At 41.4% G+C, this 13,707-nt stretch overlaps 1 protein-coding gene across 1 annotated transcript in view; it reads left to right on the top strand.

The window, feature by feature from the left end:
* Window positions 1-13,707, top strand: part of SPHKAP (SPHK1 interactor, AKAP domain containing) — a 164,361-nt gene that overhangs the window by 96,893 nt on the left and 53,761 nt on the right. The window contains exon 4 of the mRNA XM_030217134.1: window positions 9,324-9,383. Within this exon, the coding sequence (XP_030072994.1) occupies window positions 9,324-9,383 (60 nt within the window). The remainder of the gene's footprint in view (window positions 1-9,323; window positions 9,384-13,707) is intronic.

Here is a 13,707-nt window from a genome sequence, read left to right as displayed (position 1 = left end):
GCCATATTCTGTAATTATGCATGTAAATTTTGGAATGCCCATGAAATGCCCATTTCCCCGCCCATTGCCATGCCCTCTTTGAACTGTGCTCATTAGAATTTAGATGCAGTTCATTACAGAATACGCTTAGCGAATTGTGCACGTAAATTCTAATTATTGCCAATTAGTGTCATTGTTGCTTGTTAAGTACTGTTATCAATGCTTATTAGCTTGTTAAGCCAATTAAATTACACGCGTTGTTATAGAATACGCCTGGATTTCGACACAGATCTCTAGGCGTGCTATATAGAATCTAGTAGTATGTGCTAACCACGAATATTCAGCGGAGATCCCTTGCTGGTTTCAAATTTGGGGGGAAGGAAGGGAATAGCAACCACTGAGGGATTAAGGTATTGTGCCTTAATCCCTCCAGTGTACCTGAATGTAACCCACCTTGAGCTACTACTGAAAAAGGTGTGAGCAAAATCTAAATAAATAAAATAAATACTCAATCAGAGCATCTTTCTGTAACTTGGACATGCCAAGTACCAGATCTAAATAACAATATCCATCTTTTCAGACAGGGGTGTCTCTTCTCCTTCTGTGTCTGAAGTTGGATGTCCATATTTTGCCCCTCCCCACAGTCTTGCCTAAAACATGCCCAGACCACACCCCCTTGCCATATGGACATACTGCAGTATTAGACATCTATATCCTGGCTTTACATAATTGGGATATGGAGCAAGACGTTTAAGACTTGTGTGCTATAAACATAAAAATAAATGAATACGTGGGACAAAAATATGAGCATGTACATTTTTAAAACTTTCCGCACAAATCTGCAATTATTTACATTAAGAAAATGTCATTTTAATCAAAAGTTAGTCCATGATCACTGTTGTGAAAATGTTGTATACTTAGGGTTTCTATTCTTAGAGGATTTATAGATTGTAAATTCAGGTGTTTTCTATCCAGGTAATTAGGGGTTCTTTGAGGGTAGAAAATATCAGTGTTTATTGGTGCTTTTGCACCACAGGTGTTATTTCTGGGTACCTTTTCCAGTGAATTCAAATATATACATTTGTATCACTTAGGAATCATCAGTTCAGAAAAAGCACAAAACCTGGGTATGAAATACAAGATAAGAAATGGGCGGGGGGTTGAGTACTAGAGAAAATGGTATTTTTCCAATAAACACCTATTTTACCCCCTGTTTACTAAGCCACGTGGCAATGCCAACACAGCCCATTCAAAGTGAATGGGCAGTGTTGGCATTAGCGCACAGCATCCGCTAGCATGGCTTATTAAACGGGGGGGGGGGGGAAACTTTTGCTTGGGGTGAAAAACTTAAATCAGAAACCCAGTTTATTCTCCACAGTATTTAAGGCCCAATGGTTACATAAGTACATAAGTACATAAGTAATGCCATACTGGGAAAAGACCAAGGGTCCATCGAGCCCAGCATCTTGTCCACGACAGCGGCCAATCCAGGCCAAGGGCACCTGGCAAGCTTCCCAAATGTACAAACATTCTATACATGTTATTCCTGGGATTTTGGATTTTTCCAAGTCCGTTTAGTAGCGGTTTATGGACTTGTCCTTTAGGAAACCGTCCAACCCCTTTTTAAACTCTGCTAAGCTAACCGCCTTCACCACATTTTCCGGCAATGAATTCCAGAGTTTAATTACACGTTGGGTGAAGAAAAATTTTCTCCGATTTGTTTTAAATTTACTACACTGTAGTTTAATCGCATGCCCCCTAGTCCTAGTATTTTTGGAAAGCGTGAACAGACGCTTCACATCCACCTGTTCCACTCCACTCATTATTTTATATACCTCTATCATGTCTCCCCTCAGCCGTCTCTTCTCCAAGCTGAATAGCCCTAGCCTCCTTAGTCTTTCTTCATAGGGAAGTCGTCCCATTCCCGCTATCATTTTAGTCGCCCTTCGCTGCACCTTTTCCAATTCTACTATATCTTTCTTGAGATGCGGCGACCAGAATTGAACACAATACTCAAGGTGCGGTCGCACCATGGAGCGATACAACGGCATTATAACATCCTCACACCTGTTTTCCATACCTTTCCTAATAATACCCAACATTCTATTCGCTTTCCTAGCCGCAGCAGCACACTGAGCAGAAGGTTTCAGCGTGTTATCGACGACGACACCCAGATCCCTTTCTTGGTCCGTAACTCCTAACGTTGAACCTTGCATGACGTAGCTATAATTCGGGTTCTTTTTTCCCACATGCATCACCTTGCACTTGCTCACATTAAACGTCATCTGCCATTTAGCCGCCCAGTCTCCCAGTCTCGTAAGGTCCTCTTGTAATTTTTCACAATCCTGTCGCGAGTTCACGACTTTGAATAACTTTGTGTCATCAGCAAATTTAATTACCTCGCTAGTTACTCCCATCTCTAAATCATTTATAAATATATTAAAAAGCAGCGGTCCTAGCACAGACCCCTGAGGAACCCCACTAACTACCCTTCTCCATTGTGAATATTGCCCATTTAACCCCACTCTCTGTTTCCTATCCTTCAACCAGTTTTTAATCCACAATAGGACATTTCCTCCTATCCCATAACCCTCCAATTTCCTCTGTAGCCTTTCATGAGGTACCTTATCAAACGCCTTTTGAAAATCCAGATACACAATATCAACCGGCTCCCCTTTGTCCACATGTTTGTTTACTCCTTCAAAGAATTGAAGTAAATTGGTCAGGCAAGATTTCCCCACACAAAAGCCGTGCTGACTCGGTCTCAGTAATCCATGTCCTCGGATGTGCTCTGTAATTTTGTTTTTAATAATAGCCTCTACCATTTTCCCCGGCACTGACATCAGACTCACCGGTCTATAATTTCCCGGATCTCCCCTGGAGCCTTTTTTAAAAATGGGCGTTACATTGGCCACCCTCCAGTCTTCTGGTACCACGCTCAATTTTAAGGATAAGTTGCATATCACTAGCAGTAGCTCCGCAAGCTCATTTTTCAGTTCTATCAGTACTCTAGGATGAATACAATCCGGTCCAGGAGATTTGCTACTCTTCAGTTTGCCGAACTGCCCCATTACGTCCTCCAGGTTTACCGTGAAGTCAGTAAGTTTCTCCGACTCGTCCGCTTGAAATACCATTTCCGACACCGGTATCCCACCCAAATCTTCCTCTGTGAAGACCGAAGCAAAGAATTCATTCAGTCTCTCCGCTACGTCTTTGTCTTCCTTGATCGCCCCTTTTACCCCTCGGTCATCCAGCGGCCCAACCGATTCTTTTGCCGGCTTCCTGCTTTTAATATACCGAAAAAAATTTTTACTATGTTTTTTTGCCTTTAATGCTGTCTTTTTTTCGTAATCCCTCTTGGCCTTCTTTAGCTGCACCTTGCATTTGCTTTGACACTCCTTATGCTGCTTCTTGTTATTTTCAGACGGTTCCTTCTTCCATTTTCTGAAGGCGTTTTTTTTAGCCCTAATAGCTTCCTTCACCTCACTTTTCAACCAGGCCGGCTGTCTTTTGGACTTCCGTCTTTCTTTTCTAATTCGTGGAATATGTATGGCCTGGGCCTCCAGAATGGTATTTTTGAACAGCGTCCACGCCTGTTGTACAGTTTTTACTCTCTCAGTTGCCCCCCTAAGTTTTTTTTTTACCGTTCTTCTCATTTTATCATAGTCTCCTTTTTTAAAGTTAAACGCTAACGTATTTGACTTTCTGTGTACAGTTACTTCAAGGTCGATATCAAAACTGATCATATTATGGTCACTGTTATCAAGTGGCCCCAGTACCATAACGTCCCTCACCAGATCATGCGCTCCACTAAGGACCAAGTCTAGAATTTTTCCTTCTCTCGTCGGTTCCTGCACCAGTTGCTCCATAAAGCTGTCCTTGATTTCATCAAGGAATTGTATCTCTAGCAGTAAGTGACTTAGCAGTAAGTGCTTCTTTGAAATTAAGCACTCTTTTGGTCTAAGGGTAGAATTTTCAGACTCTTTTGGAGTCCAACAATAGTAGGTATGGAGAAATTCCAGGAACTGTGGAAAGAGTGCAGAGGTTGAAGGGAAAATATTTGTCATTGCTCCCAATGCCTCTTCTTACCATAAAACTAGCTCTCATAAAATTATCATTTCAATTTGGATTAGAGACTTGTACCTCCTTCCTTGAAAGAAGCTTTAGTTACTCCAATTTTGAAAAAGAGGGGAACTATTTCTAATGTACCAACTTTAGCAAACCTCATTGAAAAGAAGGTCTGTAAATGGGTGGGTGGGTTTTGGAGGCTAATAAGGCACTCATTTTCAAAGCAGATGGCCCAAAAAAGCGTTCATCTGCCAGAAACATCCAAATTGTGATTTTCAAAAGCCAGTTCATCCAAATAGTAAGGGAGTGTGTTGGAGGCTGGTTTTAGGCAGGACTAGGGCGGATCCAAAATTAGGACATCTTTCAGCAACAATTGGAAGACATGTCAAAGACAACAAAGAAGGACATTTTTATCTAGACCTGTTTCAGTCACACCCAGAGTACAAAATGGTGCCCTGACTGAGCTGCTGACCACTGGAATGATGAAGGTATGACCTCTCCCTCATCTCCCAGTGGCTACTGATTCCCTCCCACCCCCCCCCCCCCCTAAGAAATGAAAGTGACAATGGACACCAGTATCTATGACAGCTTTAGGTATTATGTCCATTCCTAATAGAACAACAAGCAAGTGTAAGGAGTAGCCTAGTGGTCAATGCGGTGGACTTTAAACAATGGGACCCAGGTATAACTCCCACTTTAACTCTTTTATTTCTGTACAAATATGTGAGCCCTCCTAGAACATAGAAATACCTATTGTACCTGAGTTTATAAGACAGCTGCAAACATGATGGCTGTTGTAGTGGTGTACCTTTAGGTACAGAAGGTTTTTTAACTGTTCCAGGAGGACTCACGATAAAATAGAAAGGAATTAAGATGGGATTTGTACCTGTGTGCCATTTATTAAGTCCACTGCACTGATCACTAGGCTGCCCCTATGCTCTGCAGGGATGTCTGTGTGGCCATTTTTGTACAAATAATGCCAGACAGATATTTTTGTGCCTGCTTTTTTGGCGTTCATATTTTGGGCATTTCATTTTGGAAATGTCTGTTCATTTTGGACATTTTCAGTGCAAGAACATCTTTCTCACATATTTTCAAACACGAAATTCCGACGTTTTTCCTGTTTGAAAATGGCTGTGAGATGGACATTTTTTCTGGACGTTATGACCAGGACGTTCAATTCTGACTTGGATGTTCTTTTGAAAATGCTCCCTCTAAGTGTTTGGGTGTAGCTCAGAGGGTGTCCAAAGGGGTAATGGGACAGAGGCTCTATTGGCACCTATGATAGATCAGATTTATATGTGTTTGGGAAATAATGTGCCAATTCAACACTTTGTGCCTGAATTTTAGCCCATGTACATTATTCATAAGTCTCCCGTGAGGAACCTTATCAAAGGATTTGCAAACAATTTTACAGTTCTTTCAATACATACCATCCTACAATCAAACTCAAAATTAACTACTCCCCCCCAAAAAATAATTTTTTTGGACACCACAGTTTCCATCAGCAATAGCTATATACAAACATCTATATACAGGAAATCTACAGACGGATACAGTTACCTCCACAACTCCAGTTTCCACCCTTCACATACAAAAAAATCCATTATACATAGCCAAGCCACAAGGTACCATCGTATCTGGCCTGACCCAAGAGACAGAGATAAACACCTTAAAATTCTGACTGAATCCTTCAAACAAAAAGACTACAACCCCAAAATGATCTCCAAGAATGTTGCCTCTTCCCTTAAAATTCCCAGGAAATACCCAACGTATAATTAAACTCTGGAATTCGTTGCCAGAGAAAGTGGTGAAGGCGGTTAGCTTAGCAGAGTTTAAAAAGGGGTTGGACAGTTTCCTAAAGGACAAGTCCATAAACTGCTACTAAATGGACTTGGGAAATATCCATAATTCCAGGAATAACATGTATAGAATGTTTGTACGTTTGGGAAGCTTGCCAGGTGCCCTTGGCCTGGATTGGCCGCTGTCGTGGACAGGATGCTGGGCTCGATGGACCCTTGGTCTTTTCCCAGTATGGCATTACTTATGTACTTATGTACTTATATACTTATGTACAAGGAAAAGAAAGTCACAGAGAGGATCCCCTTGTAGTGACATACAATCCAGATCTAGAAAAATTCAGAAGAATTATAAAAGATCTACAGTCAGTATTCCAAGAGGATGAACTACTGAAAATGTATTCCCAGCCCCACCAGTGCTGGTCTTCCAACAGCCACTCAAAACACAAACTAGTGAAAAGCAAGCTCCCAGTAGAAGCTCAAAAAGAAGAGAATGGCACACATCCCTTCAATATATCTAGCTGCAAACTGTGCCAACACATTTCACAGGACTCCACAGTTATTCACATCGGAAAAATATTCCATATAAGGAGATCCTTCACATGCGTATCATCAAATGTGGTATATATCATTCAATGTAAAAAGTGCAAAGAAGGGTGCTATATTGGAGAAACAAGTCAGATGCTAATGGCAAGACTCAATTTACACAGACATAATATTAAACATTCCAGTGCCAACCAGGATGCCACCTCTGTGGGACAACACTTTACAAGACCTTGCATAAATGATCTTATAGTGAGAATACTAAAATGAAACTTTAAGACAATCCAAGAATGTAAGACCTTTGAAGTCAAAATGATGAAATATTTTGATACCACCAGACAGTATTTAACAAAGATCTGGATTTTCTAGCCCATTTTAAACCATAAAATTCTACTGTTTTGTCACCAACCATCCATCTCTCCCTGTCTCTCACCCACCCAGCTCTCCCTGTTTCTGACCTAACCCTCTTCCTATGAGACTGTCATTGGAATACTTTTGTGTTTCACTTATATATTCTGATATTTGTCAATATTTGCTTATTTCTGATCTGAAGAAGAAGGGTTACCTTTGAAAGCTATTCAAAAAATGTATTGTTAGTCTAATAGAAAGGTATCATCTTATTTTCTTTTCTGTGTTTTATTTCTTTAAAAAGTGGGCTGACGTGGCTACCACATCACCTTATTGAAAAGCTTTGCTGAAATGCAAGCGTATTGAGGTGTTTACTTTAGAAGTTCTATTCTTGTTTTGAATGCTTGAAAACTGACATTTAGACATCGATATTGACTGAATTTTGCAGCTCTGCATATAACTTCAAGCTCTGCTCCCAAAACACCCCTAATCACGTTTTAATATTAAAGGAATACATTTGGCTGTTTAGCAAAGGCCACACACACACACACACACTGCCACCAACCACATAAATGCTTCTCAATTTTGACACAATCATTCCTAAATCTTTGCTTTATTTTTTTTTTTCTCTTTTCTTCTAAAATCACATTCTTGGACATTATGACAGCCAAAGCCTACATGTTTTTCAGTTGCTGGATGACTAGGCAGCTATTCAGACACTAGGCAACCAATATACTGTTAAGTGTTGTGCATATGTTCCCAGTAGAAGCTTTTGAAAAACTGATGTGGGCAGGCAAATGTGCACTTTCTACAGATTCCCTCTTCCATGTGTAGGCTAGCATAGCTCTTAACAGCACATGCACATGGCTGCAAAAGTCTCATCTAGCAACATAACAACAGGGTGATTCAGTTTGCACAATCCAACAGATCTCTTTGCTAACGCTAATGAGAGTGTCCACAGTATCAACACTCAGAGCGAGTTGCTGGAATGCTTAGCAACATGCAAGCTGAGAGCAACATCTCACCAGCAACTTTGGAGATGATAGAATTTTAAAATAACTGAATTTTCACTAGATGGACTTTCTCTGCCCAGCCATTGTCTGACCATTGATTAGTCCCACACCTTAAGAGCTCCAGAACCTTGTCATATAGCCATTTTTGGTTAGGTTCCATTGTCCTACTTTGCTGCTTGCTCAACTACATTGATTGTTCTAGCTATGTTTACCATGATTATCCAGTGTGGAATATAAGAGATACTATATGAATGTGCTGCAGTCTTGTTGATTTTATCCTACCAGTTGGATCCAGGTCTCATTTCTTCTAGGGCACTCGTTCAAATACCAGTTCAGATCAGTAGCAACCAAATCAGCTTTGCTATGTGATGGCTGCTTGCAGATGGAGTTTTCAAGTGTTCAGTGCTGCCAGCTTTTTACAAGAGCCAAATTCTCAGAAAAATATTTAAAATCAATTATATTTTTTTTGTTACATTTGTACCCCACACTTTCCAACTCATGGCAGGCTCAATGTGGCAATGGAGGGTTAAGTGACTTGCCCAGAGTCACAAAGAGCTGCCTGTGCCTGAAATGGGACTTGAACTCAGTTCCTCAGGACCAAAGTCCACCACCCTAACCACTAGGCCACTCCTCCACTTTCTTTCTTTAATCTGAAGAAATCATGCTAACCAGGTTTGCGTGATGTATCTTCTTTAATGTTGCTTTCTAAGTAATATATATGTTATTTCTATACATCTAAATAACATGCACATTATTTCTCAGATATGTCACTAAGGGGGTCTTTTACTAAAGCTTAGCTCGAGTTATCTGCAGCAGGGCCAATAGGAATAAAATGGGCCCTGCTGCAGAAAACTCAAGCTAAGCTTTAGTAAAAGACCCCCTAAACCAAATTTCAGTCTGACAATCTTTTTGTGAAGTTTTCTTGCCCTGTGTCTGATATTCTTTCAGCCAGAATTTTATGTTACATAGAAATCAATAGCTAATTGCACAAAGATGCACAAAGGTCCCGTTAAGAATCCGTCTGCGTTTCCAAATCGGTAAAAATTGTTTCTACCTGATATTTTCCATATTGCTATTTTGTAAAATAATTGCTGCTGACACATGTAGCTGGCACATACACATGCATTCCTGTGCGTATTTTAGAAAAGCCTTTACACTGGCAGATCATTTTCTAAAATACTGCTGACATTGGACACATCCTGACATGGACGTATCATTTCTGATTTCTGTATAAAGTGGGCCATATGTCTATTCAAGTCTTTGTCAGGCATAGTCTGTGAAAGGGAATGACCTATTGGTTAGATTAATGAGCACAGAACAAGGTCCCTATGGTTTAAATTCTGCTTCTCTCATTGACATTCTTGTGACTTTGGACAAGTCACTTTATCTCCCATTACCTATTTTAAATGATAAACTCTTTTGGAGCAGGGGACTTCATGTATATGTAAGTTATTGTGGTGAGCTACATAAATGCTGAATTAATAAACACATATCCTTTGTTAAAGTTGAGCATTCATCTTACACTTAGCGACATTCAAAAACCCCTAATATGTTTTCACTGTTTGACTTGCAGATTAGTTTTGTGAATCTAGATGTCAGCAAGGAGGATTACAGCCTTGACATCCTATGCCAGGTAAAGAACCCAGAAAAATGTTCATCCATCTTTGTATTCTATCTAAGACAAAATTTGTCTACAGGTATCATCCAGATGAAGTAAAGATTGTAAACTTGTGATGTGTAGTTTCAGCCCTATCTATCATAGTGTTCATGACACCTTGACTGGTTTATCCTAGAGGAGACAGGGCATAGTGGTTAAATAATGGGCTGGTAATCGTTTCAAATTGTGTTTAGGCCACAGATTTTGGATTTGGATTTTGTTTTCAATTTGATTACTCGTCTTTCCAAGCCCAAGGTTGAGTTAATTCAGGTGCAGCAGGTGTTTCACTGCCTAAGAGGGCTTTTACAATATAAGTTGATTCTTGAGAAAGTGGAGGGCAAAGTAACTCACTAACCAGCTTATTTTCGAAAGAGAAAAACGCCTATAGTGCGACCTAAATCGGGAGATAGACGTTTGTCTCGCAAAGGCGCCCAAATCGGTATAATCAAAAGCCGATTTTGGGCGTTTTCAACTGCACTCCGTCACGGAAACGAATAAAGTTGACGGGGGCGTGTCAAAGGCGTGGTGGAGGTGGAACTGGGGCGTGGTTATCAGCCGAGGAGAGATGGGCGTCTTTAGCTGATAATCGAAAAAAAAGGCGTTTTTACCGTGATTTTGAATCACTTTTTTTGGACCCTTTTTTTTCTCGAACAAGTCCCAAAAAAGTGCCCCAACTGCCCAGATGACCACTGGAGGGAATTGGGGATGACCTCCCCGGACTCTCCCAGTGGTCACTAACCCCCTCCCACCAAAAAAAACCCACTTTAAAAACCTTTTTCCCAGCCTGTATGCCAGTCTCAATTGTCGTACCCACCTCCATGACAGCAGAATGTGTTCGATCCTGTCACAGCCTTTCCCTGGGTCAGATGTGGCTCTCGGGTGCAGTACAGGGTCACATCAGCTTTGCATTGTGGTGGGTGTAGGGTATTGGGCTCCGTGATTTCATTAACTTGTGTTACAGTCTCACAATGTTGGTAGTTGGTAGACTCTTCTCTCATGGTGCTTTTCCCCCTGCCTACTGGGTCAGAGTGTGCCCTTTTGTGTTTCCTGTTGTAGTCCATGCGGTAGTGGCCATTTATGTAAGCCAGTTTTAGTTCCATTTCCTGTGTTAACCACGTTAGACAACTTAGTTCTTCCCTTGAATGTGGCTGAATGAGGGCATTGTACAGCATTCTGCCAGTTCTGACCTACTGCTAATCTCAGTACCAGGGAGATTCGTTGCCAGTGGGGCACAACCTCTGATCTGCAGTTAACTGTGAGTAAAGGCGGTTATTCCAATAAAGGACGTTTTCGTAGAGATTAGTCTTCAGGTGTCAACTGGTGTGCCAATGTTATATAGCAGCAACCAGTCCTAGAGGCCTGCATGTATGCAGGTCCCTGGAGCACTTTTAGTGGGTACCGCAGTGCACTTCAGCCAGGTGGCCCCAGGCCCATCCCCCCCCCCCACCTGTAACACTTGTGCTGGTAAATGGGAGGCCTCCAAAACCCACTGTACCCACATGTAGGTGCCCCCTTCACCCCTAAGAGCTATGGTAGTGTTGTACATTTGTGGGTTTTGAGGGAGGGGGGTTGGGTGTTCAGCACCCTTGGTAAGGGAGCTATGCATGTGGGAGCTTTTTCTGAAGTCCACCGCACTGACATAGGGTGCCCAGGTGGTGTCCTGGCATATCAGGGGGGCGAGTGTACTACGAATCGTGGCCCCTCCCACGACCAAATGGCTCGGATTAGGACGTTTGTGAGCTGGGGGTTTTTAGTTTCCATTATCGCTAAAAAAAACAAACGCCCAGCTCAAAAACGTCCATTTTTTTCAAAAATACGGTTCGGCCCGCCCGTTCACGGACCCGTTCTCGGAGATAAACACCCTTGGAGATAGGCGTTTCCATTCGATTATGCCCCTCCACGGGGCTCATTTTCAAAGCACTTAGACTTACAAAGTTCCATAGGTTACTGTGGAGCTCATTTTTGAAAGGAAAAAAATGTCTAAAAAGTGGCATAAAGCAGCATTTGGACGTTTTTCTCACAAAAACATCCAACTCGGTATTTTCGAAACCTACTTTTCAGAAGTTTTTCTATTCTGTTAGTCTGCAGTTCGTCCAAATCTCAAGGGGGCATGCCAGGAGCATGTTAAGGGAGGATTTGGGCATTCCTAAGACTTAGATGATTTTCAGCCATAATGGAACAAAACTAAACTAAACTAAAACGTTTTGAGCTAGACCTGTTTTTTTAACGAATAAGGAATATAAAGGTGCCCCAAATGACCACTGGAGGGAATCAGAGATAACTCCCCCAATACCCCCTCCAGTGGTCACAGACCCCCTGCCACCCCCCCCCCCCCCCCCCCAAAATATGTGAATAAAAATATGACTTACCAGCCTCTATGACAGCCTCAGATGTTTTAACCAAGTCTATTAGAGCAGCATGCAGGTCCTTGTAATGGTTGGTGCGGTGCACTATATAGTTGGGGACCCAGGTCCATATCTCCCTCTACCTGTCACACTTGTGGAAGAAACTGTGACCCCTCCCAAAGTCACCAAAACCCTACTGTACCCACATATAGGTGCACCCTTCACCCATAGGGCTATTGTAGTGCTGTACAGTGGGAGGCAGTAGGTTTTGGGTGGGTTTCGGAGAGCTCAGGTGACAAGATAAGGGAGCAAAGGTGAGATGTGTAACCAGGAGCATTTTTATGAAGTGCACAGAAGTGCCCTCTAGGGTGCCCCATTGCTCTCCTGGGATGTCTGGGGGACCAGTCTGCTAAAAATGCTGGCTTCACCTACTTCCCGATGGCTTGATTTTCTACGTTTTGCACTTATTCTATTTTTTTTTTTTTTTTTAAATGGACCAAAAAACAAAACGTCCAAAGCACAAAGCCTTGCTTGAAAACAGTATTTTCAAAAGAAAAGATAGACATTTTTCTTTTTTGAAAATTACTTTCTTTCCTATTCAGATTAAACATTCAAAGTCGGGCTTAGACATCATATCCAAATTGCCTCTGTATGTAACTTTGTAAGTCTAAGTGCTTTGAAAATATGCCTCCACATGTCACAAAGGGTATCAGTGGGAGAAGAGGGATTTGAAGCCTGGTTCTTAACCTGCTGCTTTTATCACTAAATGTTAGACTCATGGATTTGATATACCACCTTTGTAAGGTACAACCAAAAGGTAGGCTACTCCTCCACTAATGTGCCTTATGACTTCAACTCTGTCACTTTGGGAGCAAGTGTACAACTGGGCACCTCCATTTAGGCACCTCAAAGATATGCAGTAGGAGCATATTCTATAACAGCCCCTGGGTACGCAGTTCCGTTATAGGGTGCTAGAATGACCCAGTTTCAGCACGCCTCACATTTATGTCCCACGGTTACATCAGCCATAGAGCTGGTGTGTTCTGTATGTTATGCATGTGACTGGGAGCCCCACCCATGTCCCTCTCATGCTCCACCCATTGTTTGTGCCCCCTAGCATGCACTATGTAAGTTATGCACTATTACAGAATAGCACTTAGACGCCCTGCTGACACTTTCACGGGTAACTGTGCACTTGCATGCATAAGTGCTTGTATTCTAGAGATTTGCGCACTCTAATCTAAAGGCATGTAAATGTGGGTATCTAGATGTTGTCTGAAGTACCTTTTTAGAGTGGAGGAGTAGCCTACTGGTTAAAGCAGCAAGCTGAGAACTGGTGCAAATCTCGCTTTGGCTTATTGTGTTCTTGGGCAAGTTACTTAATACTCCATTGCCTCAAGTACTTCTATAGACTGCAAGCCCTCTGGGGGCAGGAAAAATACCTGTGGAACCTGAATGTAGCCTTGAGCTACAACTGAAAAAAAATAGGGACGAGCTACATCCAAGATCTCTTCCCTTTTCAGATACCATTGTTTTTTTTTGTTGTTTTTTTATTTTATTTTATTAATTTTAATATAATCACATAAAGATGACATTACATCAAAATGCTTTAGAAATTCACAATATTCTATATAATACAGTAAACCTAATAATAAAAAGGAAAAATCAAAATAATTTGTCCACAATAAATGGATCCAAGAACAGGAAATAAATCCACGTATCTAAATACATATCAGAAATAAACATTATATAATAAATCACATTGACCAGAAGGAATTTAGGAGCATACAGCCTAGACAGTACATTTAACTGGAAGTTACCATTTCAGGGGTATCCCTCACATTCTCTCTAGCAGTAATAAATTCTTGTAATCTTTTGGGAGAAGAAAAAAGGTAATTAACTCCATGCAAAGAAATCATACACTTACAAGGAAATTTAACAAAAAAAGTTCCACC

The sequence above is a fragment of the Microcaecilia unicolor genome, chromosome 10, assembly GCF_901765095.1.
Source record: "Microcaecilia unicolor chromosome 10, aMicUni1.1, whole genome shotgun sequence".
Classification (NCBI taxonomy): Eukaryota; Metazoa; Chordata; class Amphibia; order Gymnophiona; family Siphonopidae; genus Microcaecilia; species Microcaecilia unicolor.
Note: the sequence above shows the minus strand (reverse complement) of the source record. Positions and strands in the feature narration are given on the sequence as shown.